This window comes from Phasianus colchicus, chromosome 33, assembly GCF_987193195.1.
Source record: "Phasianus colchicus chromosome 33, bPhaCol1.hap1.1, whole genome shotgun sequence".
NCBI lineage: Eukaryota > Metazoa > Chordata > Aves > Galliformes > Phasianidae > Phasianus > Phasianus colchicus.
Genome location: NC_143468.1, coordinates 3,338,099 through 3,364,562, shown reverse-complemented (window position 1 = coordinate 3,364,562; position 26,464 = coordinate 3,338,099). Strand labels below are relative to the sequence as shown.

The 26,464-nt window shown below is 60.2% G+C and overlaps 1 protein-coding gene across 5 annotated transcripts in view; it reads right to left on the bottom strand.

Annotated features, from left to right (window-relative positions):
* LRP1 (LDL receptor related protein 1) overlaps positions 1-26,464 on the bottom strand; it is a 59,221-nt gene that overhangs the window by 5,690 nt on the left and 27,067 nt on the right. Inside the window, exons 13-77 of one of the 5 annotated variants that reach the window (XM_031610078.2) lie at positions 26,201-26,423; positions 25,884-26,073; positions 25,228-25,353; positions 24,869-25,009; positions 24,656-24,781; positions 24,429-24,545; positions 24,276-24,356; positions 23,502-23,552; positions 22,413-22,580; positions 21,941-22,123; positions 21,620-21,820; positions 21,270-21,515; positions 20,819-21,016; positions 20,192-20,396; positions 19,943-20,107; positions 19,393-19,637; positions 19,185-19,316; positions 18,881-19,108; positions 18,610-18,784; positions 18,029-18,123; positions 17,764-17,913; positions 17,440-17,580; positions 17,222-17,350; positions 16,253-16,384; positions 16,006-16,140; positions 15,797-15,926; positions 15,536-15,662; positions 15,185-15,336; positions 14,956-15,080; positions 14,480-14,851; positions 13,480-13,669; positions 13,101-13,305; positions 12,759-12,951; positions 12,350-12,475; positions 12,114-12,242; positions 11,614-11,733; positions 11,168-11,281; positions 10,920-11,069; positions 10,666-10,800; positions 10,203-10,319; positions 9,930-10,058; positions 9,730-9,852; positions 9,385-9,525; positions 9,112-9,299; positions 8,733-8,916; positions 8,529-8,614; positions 8,071-8,190; positions 7,799-7,986; positions 7,446-7,651; positions 7,077-7,265; positions 6,736-6,884; positions 6,255-6,348; positions 5,851-5,967; positions 5,638-5,757; positions 5,051-5,173; positions 4,656-4,781; positions 4,325-4,441; positions 2,834-2,940; positions 2,502-2,634; positions 2,019-2,138; positions 1,463-1,585; positions 1,136-1,279; positions 933-1,067; positions 595-714; positions 78-349 (exon numbers count right to left, since the gene is read on the bottom strand). In XM_031610078.2, coding sequence (XP_031465938.1) covers positions 78-349; positions 595-714; positions 933-1,067; positions 1,136-1,279; positions 1,463-1,585; positions 2,019-2,138; positions 2,502-2,634; positions 2,834-2,940; positions 4,325-4,441; positions 4,656-4,781; positions 5,051-5,173; positions 5,638-5,757; positions 5,851-5,967; positions 6,255-6,348; positions 6,736-6,884; positions 7,077-7,265; positions 7,446-7,651; positions 7,799-7,986; positions 8,071-8,190; positions 8,529-8,614; positions 8,733-8,916; positions 9,112-9,299; positions 9,385-9,525; positions 9,730-9,852; positions 9,930-10,058; positions 10,203-10,319; positions 10,666-10,800; positions 10,920-11,069; positions 11,168-11,281; positions 11,614-11,733; positions 12,114-12,242; positions 12,350-12,475; positions 12,759-12,951; positions 13,101-13,305; positions 13,480-13,669; positions 14,480-14,851; positions 14,956-15,080; positions 15,185-15,336; positions 15,536-15,662; positions 15,797-15,926; positions 16,006-16,140; positions 16,253-16,384; positions 17,222-17,350; positions 17,440-17,580; positions 17,764-17,913; positions 18,029-18,123; positions 18,610-18,784; positions 18,881-19,108; positions 19,185-19,316; positions 19,393-19,637; positions 19,943-20,107; positions 20,192-20,396; positions 20,819-21,016; positions 21,270-21,515; positions 21,620-21,820; positions 21,941-22,123; positions 22,413-22,580; positions 23,502-23,552; positions 24,276-24,356; positions 24,429-24,545; positions 24,656-24,781; positions 24,869-25,009; positions 25,228-25,353; positions 25,884-26,073; positions 26,201-26,423 — 9,922 coding nt within the window. Of the gene's footprint in view, positions 1-77; positions 350-594; positions 715-932; positions 1,068-1,135; positions 1,280-1,462; positions 1,586-2,018; positions 2,139-2,501; positions 2,635-2,833; positions 2,941-4,324; positions 4,442-4,655; positions 4,782-5,050; positions 5,174-5,637; positions 5,758-5,850; positions 5,968-6,254; positions 6,349-6,735; positions 6,885-7,076; positions 7,266-7,445; positions 7,652-7,798; positions 7,987-8,070; positions 8,191-8,528; positions 8,615-8,732; positions 8,917-9,111; positions 9,300-9,384; positions 9,526-9,729; positions 9,853-9,929; positions 10,059-10,202; positions 10,320-10,665; positions 10,801-10,919; positions 11,070-11,167; positions 11,282-11,613; positions 11,734-12,113; positions 12,243-12,349; positions 12,476-12,758; positions 12,952-13,100; positions 13,306-13,479; positions 13,670-14,479; positions 14,852-14,955; positions 15,081-15,184; positions 15,337-15,535; positions 15,663-15,796; positions 15,927-16,005; positions 16,141-16,252; positions 16,385-17,221; positions 17,351-17,439; positions 17,581-17,763; positions 17,914-18,028; positions 18,124-18,609; positions 18,785-18,880; positions 19,109-19,184; positions 19,317-19,392; positions 19,638-19,942; positions 20,108-20,191; positions 20,397-20,818; positions 21,017-21,269; positions 21,516-21,619; positions 21,821-21,940; positions 22,124-22,412; positions 22,581-23,501; positions 23,553-24,275; positions 24,357-24,428; positions 24,546-24,655; positions 24,782-24,868; positions 25,010-25,227; positions 25,354-25,883; positions 26,074-26,200; positions 26,424-26,464 lie in introns of those variants that run through there. The other 4 variants (XM_031610075.2, XM_090128502.1, XM_031610077.2 and 1 more) reach the window with 4 other exon arrangements.

The window sequence follows — 26,464 nt, the reverse complement described above, 5'->3', positions numbered from 1 at the left end:
AGGAAGAAAGTCAGGGCCGGAGGGTCAGGGCTGGCCGCCCCACTGCACACATCCCAGCACGTGGGGATGGAGCTCACGTTCAGATGGGTGACGCCGCCATCGATCTGGCGCCGGTTGCGGTTGGAGGCTGTGGAGGCAGCAGAGGAGGCAGGCAGCTCACAGTACGAGATCCTGCCCGTGTGCCAGTTGGTCCAGTAGATCTTGTTGCCCTTGACGTAGATGTCCATGGCATCGATGCGCACGTTTTCATCACCCTGGAAGGCCGGCTCGTAGGCTGAGTTGGGGTTGAAGGGGTACATGCTTCGGATCTTGTTGTCATCCGCAATATAGAGGATCTGGTGCTCCGAACCTGCAGGGGAGGAGTTGTTAGTGGTACCCAGGGAGCTGCAGTCAGCCAGGCTCCATGGCATGGGACTGGGTGCTCAACCCCTTTGGGCTGGGGAGGGACAGATGGATGAAACACACTGACAGGGTCAGGGCCAGCATCCCATCAGGACAGGCAGAGCAAAAGGTGAGGAGAAGGAATCAGGAGCTGAGTCCTGCAGCAAGGCACGGCACGCTCAGGGTTTGTGCACACCCACACCCCCTCCTGACCTTCTGCCTTGCACATGTTGTCAGTCTTCATAAAGTTCTTGGCACAGCTGCAGATGTGGGAGCCCTTGGTGTTGTTGCAGAGCTGGGAGCAGGTCCCGAAGCGCAGGCACTCGTTGACATCTGGGCAGAGGGGAGGTGGGATCAGGGAGCCCAGGAGGTGTTTCCAGACTCAGCCCTGGGGTCTGCATTCACAGTACACAGAATCCCCACCAACCCCCAGGCCCCACATCTGTGCCCTGAGGATACCATTCCCAACACCCTAGCCACTTTACAGACACCAAGATGCATCCTAAGGATGAAAAGCAGCCATAAACATGACCTTCAGCAGCAGAAAGTACCTTGACAGGAATTCTTGTCTGGAACCTTCTGGAAGCCTCTGCGGCATGTGCAGTACGTGGATGACTGTGCCTGGATGCACTGGGCCTCATCTCCACACATGGTGGCGTTGGTCATGCAGTCATAGGACTTGTGCTCTGTGTGGGAGACACGGTCAGCACCCACACAGCCACCCAGTGCCCTACGGCCCCCTGCTCGCACCCACCTTGAGAGCAGGACTTCTCATCAGAGCCATCCCCACAGTCGTCAAAGAAGTTGCAGCGGAGGTTGGCACTGATGCACTTCTTGTTCTCACACAGGAACTCATTCTTGTCCTGGCTGCAGCTCTTGGGCTTGGCCGTGGGGGACTCTGTGGGAGTACAGGCAGCACTGTACCCGGCCCCATGTGTGTAGCAGGGGGAGAGCAGCTTGGGGAGGGCCCTGCAGTGCCTGCAGCTGCCCCCAACTCTGGGGAAGGAGTAGCAGGCAAGGCCAAGCCCAGCACCCTGCAGGGAACAGCCTGAGGCCAGCAGCCAGCCTGGTCTGCACTCACCACAGTCCTTCTCATCGGTGTTGTCTCCACAGTTGTCAATGCCATCGCACTGCCGACCGATCCACAGACATACCCGGTCGTTCTTGCAGCGGAACGGTCTGTTGGGGGGACACTGGAATTTCACTGCACCAGCAAACAGAAACAAACGGTGACGGTGAAAGGAGACGCCATGGCCAGACTGTCACGCCGGTCACGAGCCGCTGCTCGGCCTCTGCCCGATCCCAGGGAGTCCCACAGACGTGAGCAGACTCCAGAGACTAAAGCAAAGAGACTGAAGCAGACAATCACCCGCTGCTGGCACCACAGCAAGGTACGGCCTCTCTGCCCCACCAGCCTCGTCCTAAACCCGAGCTCCAGCCCCACGTCCACCCATCTGTGAGGCCACTCTTGAGAGGAGCCCCCCTGCCCTCCCCGCACCACTAAAGGTGCATAGCAGAGGGGCTCCATCTTTTTGTTGCACCTGTGGCAGCCAGCACACCCCAGCCCTGCCTCCCCCCTGCGCCTGGCAGGGCCATGGTGGTGACACCACCAGGAGCAGGGAGGCAGCGTCACTCACAGCACTCCTCAGGGTTTTCATCAGAGTTGTCCCCGCAGTCGTCCTCTCCATCACATTTCCAGGCCAGCGGTTTGCACAGCGTGTTGTTGCACTGGAATTCGTCCAGGGGGCAGGTGCGCACTGCAGCAGTGCAGGGAGAACGGTTAGGCCTGAGTTAGGCCACAATCAGGCCGCAGGTATGCCCAAGTTAGGCCACAGCTCGGCCTGAGTTAGGCCACTGCTAGGCTACAGGTAGGCCCGAAATAGGCCACAGCTAGGCCTGAGTTAGGCCTGGGTTGGGCCACAGGTAGGCCCGAATTAGATCACAGCTAGGCCTGAGTCAGGCTGCAGCTAGGCCGCAGGTAGGCCTGAATCAGGCCACAGGAAGGGCTGAATTAGGCCTGAGATAGGCCGCAGTCTATACCCTAACCTGTCACGCCCAGGTGCTGCTCTGGTGCTCAGCCCCATCCCCAGCACAGCTGGTGACCCCGGTGCTGCTGTTACCTCCGGTGCCGCAGTCCTCCTCATCAGTGCCATCCATGCAGTCAGCATCGGCGTCGCAGCGCCAGCGCATGGGGATGCAGTGTCCATTCTTGCACTGGTACTGGTCGAACTCACAGCGGGGTATGCAGTCTTTCTGCAGTGAAAGGTCCAGGGATGGTGGTCAGCAGGGACAGCGCAGGCTGTGATTGCTTCCTGCCCCATAATGGCAGCCAGGGCTGGGCCCTCAGCCCCCAGCTCCTCACAGCCTTGTCCAGGGGCAGGCACTGGGGTGAGGGGTCCCTGCTGCCACCTGAGGGCAGGATGGGGTGCTGTTCCCCTCCCTGGCACCATACCTCATCAGAGCCATCAGCGCAGTCGTGGTCCCCATCGCACTTCCACCTACCAGCGATGCAGCGGCCATTGGCACATGAGAACTCGCTCTCAGAGCAGGGCCGGGGTGCTGGGGACAGAGCACAGGGCAGCCCTGAGTGCAGCAGCAAGAGTGGCAGCCTTGGGGCAGACAGCACAGCCCGACTGACATTTGCATCCCACAGCACTGGGGACAGCGCAGGCACAGAGCTGGGGACTGGGGCTGAGCCCCCCGCCCAGAGGTGCAGGATGCACCGGGCAAACGCTGGGAGAGCAGAAGCCAACAGGGGGCGTTTGGGAGCAAAGGGGGGGGCACAGTCAGAGTGTCAGAGGGTCACAGGTTTCGGGGCCAAGACTGAGCCATGCGTGGGCCCTGGTGGTGCCAGGGAGCAGGGCTGGACCCATCCTGACTGCGGAGGAGACACTGCTGCTGATGCTCTGCAAATCCACCGGGGTTGGTCAGATCCCAACCCCTCTGCCCTCACTTGAAACTTAATGTCTTCATTTATTTTAAAGAGACTGTACATGGAATTAAAAGATTTTGGCAGGAACCTACCTCTGAGCGCCCCATAACGACAGTGTGAAAATGGAAAAAAACATAAGATGAAGTGAAATGGCACGAACTCAAAAACACGACATGAAAACAACAGAAAAGAAAAAATTCACACTCTGAAGGCTGCAGGGAGACAGAGGTGCGTGGGCGAGTGGGCTGGCACAGGAGGGGCTGCATCTGCAGGGCTGTCTGCCAGCCCCAGTGCCTTTCCAGGGCAGCAGGGAGGGGACAGGAGTCCTGGTCACCACCACCACCACGCCAAGGATCACACTGGCCACGCACCATCCCAGTCCACGCTGCTCCAAAGGACAGTGCTGGCACAGCTCCACTAACAAGTGGCAGCTCGTTAAGAGGCAGCAGCTTCTGCCGCTGCTTCTCCGAACCAGCCATCCTCCTGCACACCTGGTCCACATCCAGGTTTGTGACTTGGGTCCAGTTTGTTCCAGACAGACCTCAGCCCCCTCCTGAAGGTGATGCGTTCACACAGCCTCACCCAAACCACCTCGAAGGGCGCTGCCTGCCAAGCTGGAGCCAAAGTGCAAGGAGCTGGCATAAAGCTGAACTGCTCCGCAGCGTGCCCTGCTCCATCACCAGCCATGGGCCATCTGTGAGCCGTGCAGGTGCTGGGAGGGCACTGCTGCCCACGAGGTGCTGGGCTTTGGCCCATTCCTCTCATCTATCACTACTTCTGGCCTCTCCCCAGAGCAACCACGAGCTCCTGGAGTTTGTGGGACCAATCAGCCACACCTGCGGAGCTTCTGCTCAAGGGCAGAGTGCTGCTCCCAAGCATCAGCCCCAACCGGCCTGACGCTCCCCGCCCCATGCAGAGTTGGGCCATGAGCAGCTGGAGGGCTATGGGGGAGCCGCCGTGCCCCCCTGCTCTGAGCTTGTGGGTTAGTGAAGGTGGGAGGGCAGCACGTACTGCAGCTCTCTTCGTCCGAGTTGTCCCCGCAGTCGTTGTCATAGTCACACTGCCAGCGGCCCGGCACACAGCGGTTGTTCTTGCAGCGGAACTGGTAGGGCTCGCAGGTGCGCTCGTCTGGGAGGGATGGAGACAGGCATGCATCAGCATCGCCCACGCAGCAGGTATAAGCAGAAGCCAGCAGGAAGAGCTGCTCACCACCCTCCCACATCCAAGAGGCTTCAGGATAAGGAGCAGACATCCCGCAGCACCCAGTGCAGCACTGCCTTTGGGGATGGGAGAACACAGGAGACCCTCAGGGCTCACCTCCTCGGCCCCAGCCCTCACTCACCGCATTCCTCCTTGGGCTCATCGGATCCATCCCCGCAGTCATCCTCCCCATCGCACTTCCAGCGTGCTGGGATGCACCTTCCTGAGTCCTTGCAGCGGAACTCATCCACACCACACGTCATTTGTGCTGGGGAGAAATAAATGGACATAAATATGGGGAAGGGGCATTAGCAGTGCTCTGCCTCTTCTCCTTGGGGCTCCCCTGTAGGATCCAGAAGAGCATCACCAAAGCACAGACCCAGACAGAGCCGCGCCGCCTGCAGCCTCCAACATCGGCAGATGCACAGGGACCAAGCAGGGACTCAGCTCCCATGGGCAGACCCACGCACGTTGCTGCTGCAGCAGAGCCCCCCAGCGGCCGGACCCCCCCCAGTCCTCCCTGTGAAGGATTCTTACTGCAGTTGGCAGGTTCGTCAGAGCCATCCACGCAGTCGTTGTCGCGGTCGCACACCCAAACGCGGGGGATGCAGCGCTTGGTGATGGCACACTGGAACTGGTTGGGGGCACACGTCACCTCCGCTGCAGGAGGAGGCAGAGTCAGGAGAGGCAGCAGGCAGGCAGGGCTCTGCCAGCCCCCATCCCACAATACCACCCCACCAAATCCATCCTGCAGATGCTCTGGGCATCACAGCAGGTGTGCTTGGTGACTATGTGCACAAGAGGGAAGGGGATCAAAGCCCCAGAAGGCTCCTCTGTCTGCTCCTCTGGGCAGCCCAGGGAGGCAGGGAGAAGGACAGATGAGCTCCCCCAGCTGTGCAGTAGGCTCAGTGCAGAGCTACAGAAAATATTAAACTTGCCATTCTGAGGAATGCAAGGATTCAGGCTCTATCAGGAAACAGCGGTATCAGTAAGGGCAGTGGGGGGACAAAGCTCTGAGCAGAGCAGGGTAAGGAGAAAGCTCCATTCCCAGAGAGCAGGCAAAGGCAATACCTGAAGACACAGAGCTTCTCACTCCCACACTGTCCCCATCCCAGCCCACTTACGGCAGTCCTTCTCATCCTCTCCATCCCCACAGTTGTCCTGACCGTTGCAGCGGAAGATCCCGGGGATGCAGCGGTTGGTGTTGGTGCACTTGAACTGACTGGGCAGGCACACGTGGATATCTGCCAAGGAGGTGGCACCATGGGAATGGTACTTTATGAGGCTGCTGGAGCCCCATTGGGGTTTGAGGGCCGCAAGGAGACGGGAGAACCCACCACAGTTGGCCTCGTCCGAGTTGTCCTGGCAGTCGTTGTCTCCATCACAGATGAAGGCCGGGTTGGTGCAGATCCCGGTGGAGCACTGGAACTGCCCTGGTCTGCACTTGAACTCAGCTGTGGGGAGAGGAAGACAGGGTGAAACGTCTGCTCTGGGGAACACTTCCAGGGCAAACCTTAACCTCCCTCCTTCCCCTCTTTGGGGTCCTCAGCAAGGGCTCAGCAATCAGAACAATGGTTCCTGCTGGCTACAAAGGGGCAGCAGAAGGCTGCTGACTTCCATGGGGCAACAGTCCTGGCTGGGAAGACAAAGCACAGCACTGAACTCCAATGGGATGACCCTCCTCTTCACCAGTGCTGTCCCCTAGGCAGGGCAACAGCAGAGCTTTCAGCACAGCACTCACGGCAGTCCTCGGGCTCATCTGAACGGTCCCCGCAGTCGTCCTCTGTGTCGCATTTCCACCAGAAAGGGATGCATTTGTCATTCTTGCAGACAAACTGCAACAGAGCGAGAACAAGTCCATGAGGGCAAGTCAGAAGGGGACCCCAGATGTGAAGGGGAGACCCCAAGGAACCCCCTCTGCAAAGGGCTCTGATCTCTGTGCTGTCTCTTCCCAAACACTCCGGTACCTCAGTGCCCCGACCTGCACTAACCCTGGGTCCCACCTCTGGGCTATGGGGAGGGCAGCATCCCTCCAAAGCTGCACCCCACAGCCACAGTCTGTACGTGCTGTGAAGTGCCACAGGAGGGAGGTGTTGGCCACACCAGAAGTCATGCATGCAGCTCAGCCCAATGCACAACACCTGCACCGGTGCTTGCACAGTCACAGCATGCTGGAGCACAGCAAAACCGTGCAGGAACAGTGCATGCACATGGGGTGTTACCTGGCTGGCCGTGCAGTTGGAGACGCAGGTCTTGCCATCGCTGCCCAAGTAGAAGTTAGTGGGACACGCACACTTGTGCCCCCCACCCGGAGACAGGAGGCAGAGGTTGCTGCAGCCGGCGTTGTTGGTCTTACAGGGGTGGTTTGGAACTGGGAAAGTGAGAGGGAGAGAGCTGTGTCAGATCCAGGGGGAGGGCCCAGGGTTGTCCCCCAGCTGCAGGTCCCCGCTCACAGCACCTGCCTTTGTGCCCCCCTCCTCCCTGCCTGGCAGCCCCAGATTCTATTCGCATCGTGTGCCCAGTCTGGTCCTCCTGCACTGCTCCTCAGAGACCCCCAGCTCACCATCGGGCTGCCGGTATGGGTGGTAGATGTGGATGTCCATGGGGCGGTGCAGAGTGCTGATCAGCAGCGTCTTGTTGGCACCCGTGGTCTTGTGGGCTCGGTTGATGGATTTGGTCTCCCAGTCGGTCCAATAAATATAATCCTCAAAGAGGGTAAGCGCAAAGATGTGCGGGATGTCCTGGCTCAGCACTGCGTGGGGGAGAGGGCTGCTCAGCAAGCGGCATCCTGCAGACCCCCAGCCTGCCTTCAACAGCAGGGTCAGCTCTGCTGGGAGCCAGCACTCGCAGCTGGGGATCCCACCGCAAACCCAGGCTCCAGCTCAGAACCTCAGGACCTCACTTGGGCCCAGAAGGGCCGCACAGCTCTCACCTGTGTGCCTGTTGGAGCCGTCCAGGCTGGCAAACTCAATGTAGTCCTCCCGGGCATCTGCCCAATAGATGCGACTGTTGATGTAGTCGAGTGTGAGGCCGTTGGGCCACGTTATCTTGGTGTCAACGATGACGCTACGGTTAGTGCCATCCATGCCAATCTTCCCAATCAGTGAGTGGTCTCCCCAGTCTGTCCAGTACAGGTAACTGGGAAGGAAATTGTAGAGCAGAGTGGGTCTGAGCCAGCCCAAAGCACACACACTTGGGTGTCCTGCAGGGCAGGGGGTAGAATCATCCCTCCCAGCACAAGAGGACCACCAGCCCCCATCCTAGGCAGATCCCAGAGGCTCTCACCCATTCTGCACATCCACCACCAGTGCCCGGGGCTCACGCAGCCCCGAGTTCACCAACACAGTGCGGTACGCTCCGTTCAGCTTCGACACTTCAATGGTGTCCCTGCCTTTGTCACACCAGTACAGGTTGCCCCCCACCCAGTCCACTGCTAGCCCGTCGGGGTTGCTGAGCCCTGTGCGGTGCAGAACCTAGAGAGAGAAAAACCAACACATTAGGATCAGGCAGGCAGCAGCCCCTCCGAGCTGCACACAGCAGCTGTCCCTGCCCCCCACCTGGACATTGCTGCCGTTGATGTGCATGCGACGGATCATGCTGCCCTGCGTGGTGACATCTGTCCAATAGATCATTTGCTCCCGGTAGTCAAAATCCAGAGCCACGGCGTTGTTCAGGCCCTGGGAGGAAGAAGGAAGCAGCCAAAGAGTTTCACCTGCTGGTGTAGGGTTAGGGGGGTTTCACAAGCCCCCAGCAACCCTTCCAGTCCCTGCAGTGAAGAAGTGAAAAGCACCCACAAGTGCTGTGCAGACCCTGACCTGTCAAGGTCCCTACACAAGAGCTGTTTGCACAGTACCTCATGCACTGTCATAGTGAGAGCTCATTTGCATGGAGCCCACTGCCTGCATGGGAAGCCAGGAGCCCAGACCCTCATGCCGGGAGGTTTTGTGCATGCTGGACCTACCCCCCCAGCTGCAGATCCCACCCCACAGGCTGGTGCTCCCCTCCTGCCCCATACCTGCTTGAGCAGAGTGTAGTTGGAGCCATCCAGGTTGAGCTTCCGCAGGTAGTACCGGTTGGCAAAGATGAGGAAGGGCTCCTCGTCTGCACGAAGGGATCAGAAGATGGTCAGGACCTGCCCTGTGGGTCCTCCCCGCACCAGGCACAGAGCACTGCCAGGGGCTGCAGCACCAGCAGCACCCCCATCTCAAACCCCACTCACCTGTGACAGCCTTACAGCTGGTGGGGTTGTCGGGTTTGAGCTTGTAGCCCTCTATGCACAGGCACTTGTAGCTCCCCAGGGTGTTGATGCACTTTTGGCTGCAGGGGTAGGTGGTGGAGCACTCATCAATGTCGATGCACGTCTTCCCATCGTCCTTCAGCCTGAACCCAGGACGGCATCTGCACTGCAGGAGGCATTGGGGATGTCAGACACGGCCGGGCACCCATGGGAGAGGTAGGTGCATGCGGACAGGAGGAGGTGAGAGCTGCACATGCAGGCATGGACTGAGAGCACCATGCACGCTGCAGCACAGAGCAGGAGCAGTGCTCATGTTATGAGGTCTGGGATGCACAGCAGCATCACTCCAGAGGGTCCCTACCTTGTAGCCAATTTTGAGGTCCTCGCACTCCTGGGAGCAGCCGCTCAGCTTCTTGTTGAGGCACTCATTGATGAAGCAGTTGAGCTCATCGGAGCCATCGGCGCAGTCATTGTTGTTGTCGCACAGCAGAGCCTCTGGGATGCACTTCCCGTTCTTGCACATGAAGAAGGAATCGTTGCATTTGCTCTCTGCAGCAGGGTGAGAGGCAGCCGTCAGTGTGAGCAGTGGGGCAGCCCCACACCTCGGACACACCAAACGTGGCCCCATGGGCACCTGGGCTGCTGCAGCGCGGGTTCTTGGGTGCCTCATCCGAGTGGTCGTGGCAATCAAACTCTCCATCACACTCCCACTGACTGTTGCTGAGGCAGCGGCCGTTGGCACAGCGGAATTCATGGGGGCCACAGGTGGGGTACTCTGTGGATGACAGACAACATTGGCACGGCCATCCTCCCCCCCCCACTGCCCCCTGGGGACCACCAGGCAAAGAGGGCTCTGCAGGCACCTCTGGACTCCCCAGACAGTGAGCAGTGCCTGTGTGCAAGGTGGGTGCTCTCCTGCAGCCGCTCCCTCTGCTCACTCACCCAGCCCCCCACTTACCCAACCCCCCCCAGCACCCACCACACTCTGGGGATTCGTCAGAGCCGTCGCCGCAGTCGTCATCGTGGTCACAGACGAAGTGTTTGGGAATGCACTGACGGTTCCCACACATGAACTCCCGCTCGTCACAGGTGTTGTTGTACACTGGGATGATGCAGTGTGCTCAGTCCCTGCTCTCCATGCCCTCCCTCCAACCCCCCCCAGTCCCCTGGAGGACTCACAGCAGCCAGCAGCGAGGGTCTCATCGGCCCCATCGGCGCAGTCCTTGTCCCCATCGCAGAGCCAGCGCTCCGGCACACAGACGTAGGTACCCGGGCACTGGAAGGACCCCGTGCTGCACGTGGTCAGCCCTGGAGAAGAGATAATCGGGGAAGAGCCACTCATGGAGAGGCTGCGCTCCAGGCCAGGAGCCTCGTGCTCCAGTGTGTGCAGAATGCAGGAGGGCAGAGAGGTGCGGGGAGGTGGCGGTGGAGAAGTGGGGCTGCAGCACTCACGGCAGCGGCTGTCCTCGTCAGAGCCGTCCCCGCAGTCGTCGGCCCCGTCGCACACCCACAGCTTGGAGATGCAGCGGTGGTTGTTGCATTCGAACTGCACAGGGTAGCAGAACTTGTCTGGGAGGGGAGAGGAGGAGCTCAGAGCTGGGGAAGCAGCCCTGCATCGGCTGGGGAGGAGGAGTGATGTGGGAACCTGGTACGGAGCTGGGATGGTTTCAGTTTGAGGTTTGTTTGGGGTAGGTTGGAACATAAAAAGTAACTCCAAGAGCTGCAACCAAGCACCCTTAAAGTGACCGTGGGCACACACAAGTGCTGGGCAAATAGATCTGCTCTGCTCACAGGGAGAGGTCTAGGCTTGTGGAATAAGAGCACAAAGAGCACTGGGGGCTGCTCCCTTGCTGTGGGATCTCGGAGGAGGGGCCCCTCTGCTCTCTCCCCCCACTATGCCCCATGCTCTCCCCACCCTGCCGCTCACTGCAGTGCGTCTCATCCTCTCCGTTCTCGCAGTCGTCCTCCTTGTCACAGGTCCATGTCATGGGGATGCAGCGCCCGCTGGGGCAGGCAAAGTAGTTGGCTGGGCATTTGGGCTTTCTCCCACCTGGGGTGGGAAGAAAACAGCTGTGAGAACAGCAGTATGGCCCCCCTTGCCTGAATACGGGTCCCTCCAAAGGAAGGTGTGCTCAGAGGTGATGCATGCTCCACGCTGGGAGCTCTCACCAGGGCAGTTGCGCTCGTCTGAGTAATCTCCGCAGTCGTTGGCCCCATCGCACACCCAGCTGGGCGCATAGCACAGGGACGTGTGCTCACACTTCTGGAACGTGGTGCCCTTCACTCCCAGCTTGAAGTAACTGCTGCAGTCAGTGGCGGCTGCGAGGAGGCACAGCGTGAGCTGATGACCACAGCTCCAGCACGCAGCGCTTGGGGCTGGGGGCGGTGGGGACGTGGGACGCATGAAGGACACTCACTGCAGTTCATTTCATCCGAAGCATCCTCGCAGTCGATGAACTGATTGCAACGACTCGAGTTCCCAATGCAGCTCCCATCGCGGCAGCGGAACTCAGTGGCAGCACAGCTGGTTTCTGCAATGAGGTTGGGTGAGGTTGGGTGGGGGTACCGGCACCCACAGCCGCCCTGCTGCTCCTCCACACCCACTGCAGCCAATCTGCACGCTGCCATCACCCCGTGCTCCCCCAGCCCTGACTTTCAGGCAGCTCTGAGTGCTGCTATGGTGCCTGCAGAGCTCTCCCTCCCCGCTCTGTGTTTGACAGCAGCACATCGCACACGCAGCACAACCAATTTAGACCTTGACTCTCCGCTCAGCCCTCCTGTCGAGCTGAAGGTAACCCCTTCCCAATGCCTCTGTCCCCAACCCAGACAGCTGACAGCACCCTGGCGGGCAGCCATCCCTTACTGTTGCATGGCACTTCGTCCGAGTTGTCCCCGCAGTCGTCCACGCCGTTGCACCAGAAGCGGCTGGCGATGCAGCGCCCATTCATGCAGTGCAGGAAACCCTTCTTGCATTTGCGGCTGCCTGCGAGAGAGGGGGTGAGTGTTGGGGGCTTGCCAGCGACGTGGGACCCTTCAACTGAGGAGAAACTGCACAAGCAGGGTGAGGAAATGGATTCCTGGATTTAAGGTCGGCTTTTTGCAGCAGAGATTCTCCCCAGCTGCAAAGCAAGGGCTGCTGCAGAACGAGGGTGCTGCAAACCCTACTGGGACAGCTCAGGGTGTCCCATTCTCCATAATTAGGGCAGCTCTGCAACCTCACAGCCTGGCTGCTCCCAGCTCTGGGGGCAAAGAGGGACGCAGAGCAGCAGAGGGACGTGAACAGGCAGCCAGCAGCCAGGAGCCCTGCTGGTTGAGCAGGGTGCACGCGTGGGATGAGCAAAGCAGCAAGAGGAGGAACCTTACTGCAGTAGGACTGCTTCTCATCCGACTTGTCCTTGCAGTGCACCACGCCGTCACACGTCCGGCTGAAGTCGATGCAGTCGCCATTGCCACACTCGAACTCATCGTGCACATTGCAGGTGGAGTTCAGAGCTGGGAGGGGTGAAAGGAGGGTCAGTGCTGCTGGGAGGAGCGGAGCCCCTTCTCCTCCACCCCCTCCATCCCCTCCTGCCGGCTGTCAGCTTCCACCTCCCCTCCACCTTTGCAGGTGAAATCCTCCTGCAGCACGCGCTCGCCACGGCACGAGCAGTTGACATGTCCTTTGGGGGTGAGCAGGCACAGGTCCTGGCAGCCGCCGTTGTTCACCCTGCACGGGGACAGCTCACCTAGGAGAGACAGAGAGCAGGCACACTCAGCAGCTTTTTCCCTGTGTCCTTCCTGGTGGGGGTGGGGAAGGCACAGTATCCTCCCCAGGCACTTCAATGGAGGGATGCGTGGGGTTGGGGGTGTCCATCCTCCCCAGAGCTCAGCAGGAGAACAAATGGGGTGAATTCTCTCTCTTCAGCCTGCACAGAGCTTGAGTGTCCCCAAGAGATTGGGATGTCCCCAAGGAACAACCGCAGGGCAGGAAGGAAGGACGATTGGACATTCTCTGCAGGGCATCCTTACAGCTGTCAGTGTCGTTGGCCACAGCAATGATGCCCATGGGCTGCTGGGGGATGTCAACACGCAGCAGCTTCATGTCAGTGCCCACATATTTGTTGGCTCTCTGCACAGCACGGCGCACCCAATCCGTCCAGAAGATGTAATCACCATAAACAGCCAAGCCAAAGGGGTGCACAGGCTCTGATTTCAGGATCACCTGCAGGACGTTGGCAAGCCGTAAACACGAAGCATCCCCGCTGTGGGACAGCCCCAAACACAGCCTGCCCCAAACGCTGTCTGCCCCAAGCACAGCCTGCCCCCATCTGCCTGCCCACACAACCACTTTTCCCCCCTCCCCCTACTCACGTAGCGATGGGACCCATCGTATTCACAGCGCTCAATCTTGTCCAGTGTGGCATCAGAGAAATAGATCTTCTCAGCCTTGTGGTCGATGGCCAACCCGTTGGGTGTGCGGATGTCCTGGTCGATGATGATGAGGACGTTGGCACCGGACAGGGTGGCACGCATGATGCTGGGGTGCTGCTCGTTCCAGTTGGTCCAAAACATCAAGCTGGAAGGGAAGGGAAGGGAAGGGAAGGGAAGGGAAGGGAAGGGAAGGGAAGGGAAGGGAAGGGAAGGGAAGGGAAGGGAAGGGAAGGGAAGGGAAGGGAAGGGGACAGTGCCATTGCGATCCCCATCTCCCTGCCATCAATGTGTTGGCCCAACACACCCCTCCTCCACTCACTTCTGGCACTCATCAAGCACGAAGGCACGAGGGTGGTCGTCCCCTGACATGGTGATCACCGTTTCCCTCTCAAAGGCCCCCAGGCGGCTCTGGTCCACGGTGTGCCTGGTGATGGTGGAGGTGGTGTAGCTCGTCCAGTACAGTGTGTCCCAGCCACGATGGTATGCCAAGCCCTCCACTGAGCCCACGTCTGCAGGGAGAGGATGGGAAGCGGTGAGCAGGTTTGGGTCCAAAGCTTAAGGGGGGGTCTGCTCTGAGGGATGAGAGAACTGAGTCTGAGGGGACACACTGAGGGCAAAGCATGGAAATCCTTCCTTCCAGCTCCTCGGCCAGAAACCAGAGCTGCACACCCAGCCCTCCTCCCCATTAATGATCAACAAAAGCTTTAATGAAGCAGCCGTGAGAGATGGAACCTGCTCTCCTGGTCTCAGTAATAAAAGCCACCTCAAGTGCCAAATGTAAATACGCTCATTAGTGAGAGCGTTTATAACCCTCGCTGGAGGTTCTCCCTGGTGATGCAGAGCAACAGCCACAGTCCTTCCTACAGCTGTGGGAGCCAAGGAAACCAACCAAGTGCAAAGCGAGGGCTGGAGGTGAGGGCTGAGCTGGGTAAGGTCTGCTCAGCCCCCACGGCTCTGCCTGGCCATGAAGTGCGAACAGAGCAGATCCCAAATCTACTGCAGTGTTTCTGGAGCAAAGCACACCCACGTGCACGGCTGAGCCTCGTGATGTGCTTTCTGTGCCAGAGGGAGCACTGCAACTGCTCCTGACATCCAAGGCCTCTGCCACAGAGGAGGCTGAGAATTCCCAGCAGAGCTCAGCGAGCGTCACTCCAAACACCAAAGAGCCACAGAACATCCCGTGCTGGGAGGGACCCACAGAGATCCCAAGGCCAACTCCAACGTGAACCAAGGAAAGGGAAACTCAGGCAACACACGTGGGAGCTTGGGAGGAAGGGGGGGCTGAGAAGAGTTGGGTCTGAGCCCCAAAGGACACTCACTCTCAACGATGGTTTTGCGTCCCGTGCCGTCGTCGTTGATCTGCTGGATGTTACCGAAGTGGATGTCGCTGTAGAAGATGCGGTTGCTGCCTTTGGAGCCATAGCGGTAATCGAAGGCCAAAGCGATGACGTTCTTCATGTGCTCAGCATCCTCGAAGGGTTTGATGGGAGCGTTGAGGTTGTTCTCATCCGACAGGTGGATGCTCTTGAGGATGGTGCGCTCTGAGTACAGCAGGTAGCCATCATAGTCACGGCAGCTGACGCCATCCTCGGCCAGCATCCCGTGGGCGCAGGCACACGTCCGCTGCCCCCCGCCACGGAACAGGCACAGCTGCTGGCAGTCACCGTTGTTCTGAGCGCAGATGTTGGTGCCTGGGTGGATAGAGGTGCTCAGATCTCTGCCCTGAAAGCACAGCATCCCGACAGTGCCCTCCCCACCCCACGCCCGGCCCCATAGGCACTCAGCCCCGACGGACCCTTCTGCCGCGCACGGTTGAAGACTTTGATATCCTTGAGCTGCACGCCGATGCCCGTCCGCAGGGACACCGACTCAGTCGCGTTGTCTTTGCTGCCTCTCTTAATGGAGCCATTTGCATGGGTCCTACAAGAGCAACCGGTCATTGTGTGGCTTGGACCCATCAGGGTTTTCTGCTCTAACCCCATCCCCACCAGCCTCCCCAGCAGTGCTGGCTGTGGGGACCCCACCTGTCGCTCCAGTAGATGTAGTCCTCAAAGACTGACACGGAGAACATGTCCATGTTGTTGCTGGACAGCACCACCTCACGGTTGTCGCCCGTCTCCAGGTCTATCCGCTCAATCTTGTCTGTCCGTGCATCACACCAGTACAGTTTCCCATCCTGAGGAGAGGACAAACCATCCCAGTCAGCAATGGTAGAGCGCCGACCCCAAGGAAGCCCCACACCTCCACCCCATCTCGAGGCTCAAAGCACAGCCCTGGGCTGCTGGGTGGATGGAGAGGGGTCTGAGTGGTCCCACAGCTCCCAGCACCACAGGCACCAGACCCTCCATGCACAGTCCTCTCCTCCCGACACACACCTCATAGTCAACAGAAATCCCATTGGGCCAGCTGATGCTGACATTCACCAGCACCATCCGCTCGGTCCCATCCAGGCGCGAGCGCTCGATGCGGGGGTACTGCCCCCACTCCGTCCAGAACAGATACCTACAGGGGACACAGCAATGTGACCATGTGGCCCCTTGGCAGCACCTTCCTGCTGGGGGTGGAGGACCTCAATCCATCCCCCAGGCAGCAGCTCCCCCCACCCCCCACGACACTGACAACATGCATTTCCTCACCCCTTCTCTGGGTGCACAGTGATGGCCCGCGGTTTGTCCAAGCCCTGTGAGATGACCACGTAGCGGAAGGATCCATTCAGCCTGGCCACCTCGATGACATCAAAGCCCTGATCTGTCCAGTAGATGTTTCCTGCACAGAGGATCTGTGAGCATCCACCCACCCCCCACTGCCTCGCAGCTCCCCCCCCACCAACACAGACCCCACTCACCCGCGATCCAATCCACGGCGATGCCCTCCACACGCCCAATGCCATTGGTGACCACATCCTCACGCCACGTCTGATCCCTCTTGGCACGGCTGATGGTGCTCAGCCCCATGTCCACCCAGTAGATGGTGTCATTCTCTGCAGGCAGAGGGCTCACATCGTTGACCGCCGTTGGGGCCGGGGGTGCAATCAGACAGGAGCTGCACTGACCTCCCCAACCCACAGCCCCGCAACACAGCCCACACCTCACCTGCGTGGAAGTCGATCCCCACAGCCAGAGAGGTCCCCGACACCGGAACGAGAGCGTCTGATTTGTCATTGGGGTCCAAAGGAATGCCGCGGATCCCCTCATGGACAGAGTAGAGGAGGAAGGAGCCGACGCCTGCAGCACATGGGGATGGTGAGGGCAGTGTTGGGCACATCCCACCGACTGACACCCACCAACAGACGGATGTCCTTCATGCCTCTGCTTTGCTCACACCCCTGCCTGATCACGGACTAAGCGGGTGAACATACAGGGGAAAAGCTGCCCTCACACAACCAGGATGGGATGGCTGTGGGTAAAAGAAGGGCAGAAGACACTCTAAACTGAGAATCGACACAGCTGGGGATGGGATGGGGCCTCTGACCATGGGGCAGCAGCAAAGAACGGAAGCAGAGTCCCTCCTGGCTTCACTCTGTGACCAGGGCTACACCCAGTGAGGTCTGCACTGCATCCCCCAGCTCAGGGCCTCACACAGCAGCGCTGACCCCCAGAGCTCCTTATGGGGTACTGACTCCATTGTGGGTCCGGGACAGACAGACAGACAGACAGACACAGCCGGGCCCCCCCCGTTGCCACCTCCAACTGAGTGCTGGCACAGAGTGCTGCACCACAGCCAGGGCAGTGTTGTTATTCCATCCCTGCCCTGACCCAGATGGTGCCGTAACTCTGCCAGCGCCGGCCAAAAGGACAGAACACTGTGCACACAAACAGCCTTTGAGAGGTGCTGGCACTGAACACCATGGGGGAGGGCTCTCTTTTCTCCAAGGATGACGGTGGCAAATGGAGCAGAGCTTTGGGAGCAGCTGGGAGAGACCATTCACAGCTGCAGGGCTGGGACTGCACAGCAACTTCAGCACCTCAGGGACCAAAGCCAACACCACACTCTCCATCGCCCCTTCCACGCAGCGCTGAGCCCCAGTGCTGCCCCACAGATGTGGGCACAGCAGCACTCACCTTCACAGGACTGCTGCCCACTCTTCAGGCTGTAGCCAGCGGTGCACATGCAGGAACGTGAGGTCTCCGAGGTGGGCAGGCACAGCTGCGAACAGTCGCCGTTGTTCACGCTGCAGGGGTTTATCCCGGCTGGATGGGGAGGCGAAGGGTGAGGGGTGATGCAGGGTGGGTGCCCCCCGGGGACCACCCGCTTCATGCAGCCCCCACCAGCCGCTCACCCTGCTGGATACTCTCATCATACACCTTCATGTGCATCACCAACGTGGTGCTGTTGCGCAGCACCGTCACCTCTGTCCCGTCCTTCTTGTTGCAGGTCCCCATCCTCTCCGAGGCCTGGTCAGCCCACCACAGCTTGTCCCCTGCGTGCAGGGTCAGGAGCATGCAGCAGCTTTCCCCATCCCCTCCTCCCCCTGCAGCAGAGCCATGGCTCCACACAGCTTTAAGGCGACGGTGTGGAGGGAAGGGCTGGGCCCACTCTCTCAGGGAGCAGCAGCAGGCCAGGAGGAAGGCCAGGACCCTGCAGCCCATCCCACAGCTCTCACCCATGATGGCCAGCGCGGTTGCCTTGCTCAGCTGACTCTTCACTGCCACGATCACCTCCAGGTCACTGCCATCCAGGTTGCATCTGTTGATGGTGCCATTGCCAGAGCTGATCCAGTACAGTTTGCTCTCAGGGTAATCAATGGCCAATCCTGGGGATGAGGGAGCAGCAGCGTCAAAAGGATTGATACCATCAGGAGGGGAGGGCGGTGCTGGCAGAGCAGATGGGAGCCCCCAGGTCGGGGCGATGCAGCAGGACATCCATACCAACAGGGCCCTTCTGGTTGGTGAAGAGAAGCGTGCGGTTGCTGCCATCCATGTTGGCCACGCTGATGTTGTCCCCGTCCGTCCAGTAGAGCTTCCTGCAGTGAAGGAATGGTGAGCTGGGAGGGAGGCTGAGCCCCACAGAGATGGCACACACCTGTGTGTGTCAGCCCAGAGCCAGGCACCCAGCACCCAGCCTAGAGCCCAGCACCCAACTCAGCACCCTATACGCAGTACCTACAGGTGCAGGCTGACAGCTCCATTCCTGGGGACGGAGCTGGGTCATGCCTGTAGCCCAGCCCTGCAAAGCTCCATGCACGCTGCTGCAGCTTTGTGCACACACTCATGGGACACACATGTTGGCACCCCGCTCCTCACGCATGCTCCATGCATGCATACACCAGAATGCAGCCTGCTCCTTCTTGCACACCCCGCAAGCACCACCCCACACCCATCTCCCCCTCTCACACCTCCCACACGCACGTGGTGCACAACCTGTTCCCTGCACCACACGTGTGCCGCGTCAGCCGCACTCTCACGTGTGCCCACTGTGGCACTTTGATGCTCCCAGAACACACACATACCCATGGAGGGGGTGCACCACCAGGCAGTGGGGTTTATCCAACCCCTGGATCACGGCGTTCTTGAAGGAGCCATCCAGCCGCGCCACATTGATCTGCTTCTTGTTGGTGTCGTAGCTGGTCCAGAAGAGGTTTCTGGAAACCCAATCCACAGAGAGGCCGTGAGCGTTCGGCAGGTCTGAAAAGCAACGGGGAGGGACAGAGGTCAGCTCGGTTCCACGGGGCCGTGCAGGAGCCACGGGCTGCCCCATGGGCAGAGCTCCTTTGCGCCCACCCGCAGACACGACAGTCTCCACGCCGGTGCCATTGATGAAGGCTCTTTTGATGGTCTGCGTGCGCACGTCGGACCAATAGATGCGCTGCTCCACAGCGTCGTAATCCACCACGGTGACGTTGTCGATGTCAGGGACGGTGAAGGAGATGATGTAGTTGTAGTAGGGGTTGTCGATGTCCACACCCCGGATCTCCATCTGCCGTGCGTACAGCAGGAACTTCTTAAACTCTGCGGGAAGAGGGGATTGTGATGGGACCTCAGCCCTGGGGGGGAGCTGAGCACATCCCAGCGCCCGCAGCCGCACCGTAACACGTGGTGTTGTCCTTGTCCAGCTTCATGAGGTGGGGGCAGGCACAGGACAGCGTGCGGTTGTAGTTGATGAGGCAGAGGTGGGAGCACGGCCCTTTGCCTCCGTTGGCTTCGCAGGGGTTGGGCGCTGCGGAGAGGATGGGGTGTCACACAAACACAAGGACCCCCATCTCCAACGTGCCCCCCACACCCCCGAGGCTCACCCAGGGGCTGCCGGGAGGGGTGGTACACCTGCAGGTCGAAGGGCTGCGTGTTGGTCCTCTGCACCACTGTCACATTGTGCCCCGTCCATTTATTGGCCTTGGCCAAGGTGTTGGTGCGCCAGTCGGTCCAGTACACCTCCCCCCCATAGAGGGTGACAGCAAAGGGGTGTGAAAGGTACTCGTGGCCCCGCAGCACCTCAATGTGCCCCGTGCCATCGTACAGGGCTGAGTAGATGGCATCCGACCTGTGCCCGACAGATGGGGACAAGGGGTGAGAGTCAGCACAGAACAAGATTCAATGCAACAGCAGCAGCCCAGAGTGTGAGTGGCTGCTCTGCCCCGCACAGCACTGAGCTGCGTTGCACACCGCAGCCCCCAGTGCAGAGAAAACCCAAAGCAAAGGCTGGAAATGTGTCACAGACACCAACACCCCATACAGAGCAAAGACTGAAAGCCCAGCAGACAAATGGCAGAACAGTGCAGCAGGCGTTGGGGGGGTGGGGATGGGCACCACCCAGTGGGGCTGCAGGGCAGGGGGGAACGAACCCACCTGGCATCAATCCAGAGGATGCGCTTCTCCAGGTAGTCCACGGTGAGCCCGTTGGGCCACCCCCCAGAGCCCGTCTCCTTGTGGATGGTGCGCCGGCCCGCACCGCTCATGGAGGCGGCCTCGATACGGGGCAGGCTGGCATCCCAATCCGTCCAGAAAAGGATCCTATGGGAACAATGGGGCAGCTCAGCGGGGATGCAGCAGCACCGCGCTCCCCCCGCAGTCCCAAGGAGGGTGAGCTGCTCTCACCCATAGCGGGGGTCCAGGGCGATGGCCCGGGGGTGTTCGATGTCCCCCGCCAGCAGCGTTGTGCGCATGGTGCCGTCCAGCTTGGCCACCTCGATCTGGTCCAGGTTGCTCTCCACCCAGTAGATGTTGCCGGCGATCCAATCCACCGCCAGGCCCTCTGGGGTGGCCAACCCGTACTGGATCACCACTTCGAAGCTGGTCAGAGCTGTGGGGTGCAGAGCAGTGGGGCTGAGGCTGGCTGCCCAACCCCACACTCACCCCACCCTCATCCTGAATTGGTCCCCCCGGCTCAATGGGGGCAGGTGGTGGGGACACATCTGAGATTTACACCCTCCTACAGCTGGACCTGAACCCCAGGGGATGCAGCCCCACATCTCTAGTCCTTCCTGCCCCTCTGCAGCACTACAGGCATCAGAAAGCACAATCGAGTCGGAGCCCCAGGCTTTGTGCTCCCAGCTGCTGGGCTGCAATTACTATTAGGGAAACATTGAGAACACTAATTAACTCCTACATAATGAGCATCTTTGGAGAGCAGAAAGGGATCACCACCAAAGCTGTGGCACTGCACCAGAGCCCTTCATTCCCAGGGCCCTATCCTGACCCCTGCAGCACCCCGGGACTACACACCCCCATTCTCCAGCAATTTGCCCCTGTAGATCTTGTCCTCCACCACATCAGTCCAGTACAGAGAGCTCTGGTTGAGGTGGAAGTCCAAGGCGATGGTGTTGCGCAGCCCGGGCACCAGGACGCTGTAATCACCGCGGTGCAGATCGATACGACGGATCTCATGGCGGTTGGAGAATATGATGAATGGTTTGAAAGGGTCTGGGGAACACAGGGAGAGCTCAGAAGGGGGGCGGGGACACAGCAGAGAGACCGACAGACCTCAGTGGGGGACAGCTCTGCCCCACATCCCCCCTGTCCCACAGCAGCCAGCAGACTCTCGGCACTGCCGACAAAGCAGGAGCCCAAAGCCTCAGAGCCCTTCCATCCCCCCAGGTCCTGCTCAGTGCTGCAGGATCAATGCCACCCAGAGGAGGCAAAGCCACGAGACCCTCACACCCCTCCCGGCACCCACCGAGGCTGCGACAGCTCTCGCCATCGGGCTCCAGCATCCAGCCCTCATAGCACGAGCACTTGACGTTGTACTTGTCCTGCTCGCACTTCTGGCTGCACTTGAGGTGCTTGGCACAGTAGCTCTGGATCTGGCAGGTCTTGTTGTCCGCTCCCAGCTCCATGCCCAGGGGACAGGAGCACACGATGCCCTCCCCAGGGGCCACAGTGCAGTTGTGGCTGCAGCCACCGTTGTTCAGAGAGCACTGATCTGCGGGGAGGGGATCGGATGTGCAAGTCAGCTCCATCCCTGTGCATGTCACCTCCATCCCTGCACCCACAGCCAGGTCACCCCACGCCCAGCACCCAACTCACCGCACAGCTCGCCCTCATCAGAGCCGTCCCCGCAGTCGTCAGATCCATCGCAGAGCTTCTCTGGGGGGAGGCAGATGGAGGTGTTGTTGGCACAGGTGTGCGAGGGCGGTTTGCACACCAATGACTCGCAGTTCTCCTCGTCCGAGTTGTCCTCGCAGTCGCTGTCGCCATCACAGACCCACGCTTTACTGATGCAACGCGCTGCAGAAGGGAGGAAGGAGGGCTCAGACCCAGGGATGGCATTCACTGTGCCCCCCATATCGAGCCTAGGGTGACCCCAGTGGGACACGGCGCTGAGGTTCCCCTCTGCCCCACTCTCACCTGAGTTCTTGCAGCCAAATTTGACGTTGGGGTCACAGACATGGGTCACCCCCTCGCAGTTTTTCTCGTCACTGGAGTCCATGCAGTCGGTGTCACCGTCGCAGCGCCAGCGCATGGGGATGCAGAGCCCATCCAGGCGGCACTGGAACTCGTCAGTGTGGCAGCCCCCGGGTGGGCGCGTGGCTGCGGGGGGGCACACAGCTCAGCGCCTGCACCTGGGGCTGCGGAGGTTGGAGAGGGGCAGCAGTGGGGCCAGAGAGGATGGGAGCTATGGGGGCACCCAGAGGGAGGCAGAGGCTGCAGGATTCCCTGCGTGAGGGCAGCAGAGCCCACACCATGAGATTGTTCCTCTGCACCCATCTCTCTGCCTGGCTGTGCCCACCTCCCCGTTTCTACCACCCATCCCCCACTGCCCCCACCCCCAGAGCAGGGATTCGGGAGCAGAAATCAGCTCGGCCAGCCCTGGGCTCACCCTGGTTGGTGCAGTTGGCGTGAGTCTCATCACTGTAATCCCCGCAGTCGTTGTCCCCATCACACGTCCAATGCACGGGGATGCAGCGCCCGCTGTTGCATTTGAACTGATTGCTGGAGCAGGAGTGGCTGCAGCCAGCCTCATCGCTGTTATCCCCGCAGTCGTTGTCTGGAGGGGGGGGGAGGAGAAAGGAGAGTAAAGGACTGAGAGAGCACCCAGAGCTGAGGAGGGCTGGGCAGAGGCAGCGGGAGGGGGGTGGGGGGTGAAGCAGGGAACAGCGGGGTTTGGGCAGAGCACACAGACAGACAGATGGACAGACAGACAGACGGATGGACGGACACAGGGTGGTGGCAGCCCTTCTGGTGCTGGCAAAGGGACCCCTGCAGGGGTGGCTGGGCTGCATGGAGAGCCCCACGGCTCCCTCCCCTCCTCTGGTCCCCTCCCAACCCCCCAACATGCTCACCAGCGCAGCCACAGCACCGGCAGGAAACGGAACACAGAAACTGCATAGATCAGCCATGGACCTGGGGGGGGTAGCCGGGGGTGGGGGAGCTGGGGGGCACCCAGCGCCAATGGAATGTAGTGGGCAGCACGGTGAGCACGGGGTGCAGCCGTGAGGACACAGCATGGCCATGGGGGGATGCCAGCTGGAAGGAGCCCCAGCTGCCACCAGTGGGTGATGGGAATTTGATTCTGATGATGCCGTGGCACTGGCAGAACACCCCATCACTTCACCCTGTACTCGGTAACGTGGCTGCCAGGCTTGTTGGCAGCACTGCACAGCTCTGCTCTGCTGATGTCTGCTGAGCTTCTCTGCCTCCCCTGTACGGGGATCCTCAGCATGAGGGGGGTGGGCAGCCCTGGGGGCTATGCCCTCACTTCTGCAGCACAGGAGACCCCCCTGACCCTGTAGCCTGAGCTTCCCCACAGACTGCATATAGGGAGCACCGCACCAAGCTGTGAGGGCCACTGCTGCAGCATCTGAAGAGCCGGCCTGAGGGGGCTGCGGCACTCTGGGTTTGGGGGCAGGATTTGGGGGTTGTGTGGGGGCCAGGGGAAGGGCCGGTGCATGTTGATCTATGCACTAACCGGTAGGTTTTGGACAGTTCTTTTCGTCAGAGCCATCCCCACAATCTTTTTCTGAAACACAGAACCAACCAAGACAGGAGGGTGGGCACAATGACAAACACAACGCCACGCCACGGCACACACACAGACAGCAGCACAAGGATGGACACACCGACAGGGACACACAGACACACTGAGCTGAGGGAGGGGAGATCAGAAGCAGTGGAGGTGCTGGGGCTGGGGGGGTCCTGCTGTTACTGCAGCCCCCTGCCCTTGGCTGCACCTGGGTGGCGGGAGACAGGAAGCCCACAGCCCCTCAGCGGAGCAGCTCCAGGGGGGGCTGACCCAGGAGGTCTGGGGGGGCTCCAGGGAGCAGCTTTCACCTCACAGCTCTCTGCTCATCCCCTGCACACACCAAGCGCTCTCTGCGGCTCAGCGCACGCCTCACCTGCTCTGAAGCCACTAATTAACCCTAACAATGCAGAGCTGGTAGGAAGAGGGAAATGAACCTGTGGGGAAGAAGGGCGGCCTGGGGGCAAACCCTTCTCCCCAGCCCTGACCACAGAGCTGAGCCCTTCGCTGCCTTCCCAGAGTTTTGGCAACTTGCAAACGAAATGCGCCCTGCCAGGCTGCTCCTGCAGCCGCACGCAGCCAAGGCAACGTGGGTCTCAGCGCTGCAGCTCAGCCAACACCTCCTCCCTGCCCTGCTCTGGTGCTCAGCAGGAGTGCCCTGCAGACAGATGCCAGCTCCAAGTCTGATCTCACCATCCCTGCATGCCCCTTCCAGCCCCTTACCGTTGTCGCAGCGCCAGTTGATGTTTATGCAGCGGCCGTTGTTGCATGTGAACTGCGTCAAGGGGAAGCAGGTGGGGTAGGCTGTGGAGGAGGGAGAGGCACAGTCAGCACAGCCACAACTCCCTCCCCCATCCCAGAGGGACCCCCACTCACCACATGATGCAGATTCATCCGAGCGGTCCCCGCAGTCATCATCCAGGTCACACGTCCAGGAGATGGGGATGCAGCGCCCGCTGGCGCAGGAGAACTGGTTGGGGGAGCAGGTCCGGGCTGGACAGGTCAGACAGACAGACAGACAGATAGAGCACCATCAGCCAGCAGCACCCAGGGAAAGGAGCCAACTCCAGGCGCCCAAAGCTCTCCCCCACGGAGCTCCTCACCCGAGCAGGTGGAGTTGGACTCGTCCTCGTTGTTCCCACAGTCATTATCACCATCGCACAGCCAGCGGTTGGGGATGCAGCGGTTGTTCTTGCACTTGAAGCGGTCCGAGGGACAGGTATGCTGATCTGTGGGGGAACGGGGGGGAGGACACGCTCAGGACCGACCCGTTTTCCCCCCCAGACCTCCAATCTCACCACAGAGGGGTTACGCACGGCACAGCTCAGGTGCCTCATCACTGTTGTCCAGGCAGTCGTTGTCCCCGTCGCATTTCCAGCGCTCCTGGATGCAGCGGTTGTTCTTGCAGGCGAACTCTCCGGGCTGGCACTGAGGAGGGGGGATGTAGGAGGGGTTGGCTGCAAAGGAAAAGCAGACGAAGGGGAATGGCTGTAACCAGGAGGTGTGGGGACAGCAGCGGGGACAGCAGCGAGGATCCCGTGTGCCCCAACGCCCACATGGCCGCCCCACAGCTTCCACACACACTGCAGTCGTGAGCACAGCAGGGCAGGATGCAGCCCCACGGCATGGAGATGCAGAACCCCACTTCCCCCCCCACCCCCCAGGGAAGCCATACCCTCACAGGTGACAGAATCTGCTCCCAGGATCTGATCCTCAGCGCAGGCGCACTGCCGGCCCCGCGGCGTGGCCAAGCAAAGGCTGCTGCATCCACCATTGTTGACTCGGCATTTGTTGGAGCCCACTGTGGGGACAGAGAGGGGCAGCAGAAAAAGATTCAGCACTCAGATGGTTGCTGGCTCAGCTCCCCAGGACCCCCAGTGGGCTCCACAGCTGGAACAAAACTGCAGAACCCAATTAATGGGCACTGGGGGACTTCCAGGGGATGTGGATGCCCCGTCCCTGGAGGTGTTCAAGGCCAGGTTGGATGGGGCCCTGGGCAGCCTGGTCTAGTATTAAATGGGAGGTTGGTGGCCCTGCACGCAGCAAGGGGGTTGGAGATTCGTGATCCTTGAGGTCCCTTCCAACCCGAGCCATTCTGTGATTCTGTGATTCAGGTGCTGAACCAGTCAGCAAGACCAGGAGGGAGAGAGGAGAAAGGAGAGAGGAAAGGAGGGAAGGTTGTGGAAAGGATGTGGGATGGAAAGCTGAGTGTCCAGGGTATAACCAAGAGGCAGACAGCTCTTCAATAGAGCCCTGCCTCCCAGCCTGCCCCTCCTCCAGACCCCCCCAACCACCCCCCCAAGCTATGGGTCCCAGTGCAGCACTGCTCACCTTGCTGCTGCTGAGCATCATACATCCGGATCTCGAAGATGGGCGGGCGCTCGTTGCGCAGCAGGCTGACAGCCTTGGAGCTCTGGTCCAGGCGGTAGATGCTGCCACTGCGGTACTCGGTCCAGAAGAGGAAGCTGCTGTAGTGGCACAGCCCAAAGGCATGGTTCAGCTCCGGGCCCTCATAGACGATCTGCAGGTGTGGAAGGAGAGGACTGCAATCAGATGCGCCCGTGGGGCAATGCCATGCAGCAGGATGAGGATGGGCAGAAGGCGAGCCAAGCCCGAGGCCATCAGGGAACCTATGGGCACCAACCCACCTTCCGCTCGGTGCCATTGAGGTAAACCATCTCGATGCGATCGTAGAAAGCATCCACCCAGTAGAGGATCTTGGCTGGGATGTCCAGGCTGAGACCGTTAGGCCACAGCACGGTTTTGGAGGTGATGAAGACGTTGCGGTTGGAGCCGTCCATCCAGGCCCGCTCAATTTTGCCCCTCTTGCTGTCCTTTGGGTCCTCCTCCCAGTCTGTCCAATACATCCACCTGCAGCCAATGCTGCCATCACACACAGACCCACCCCATGC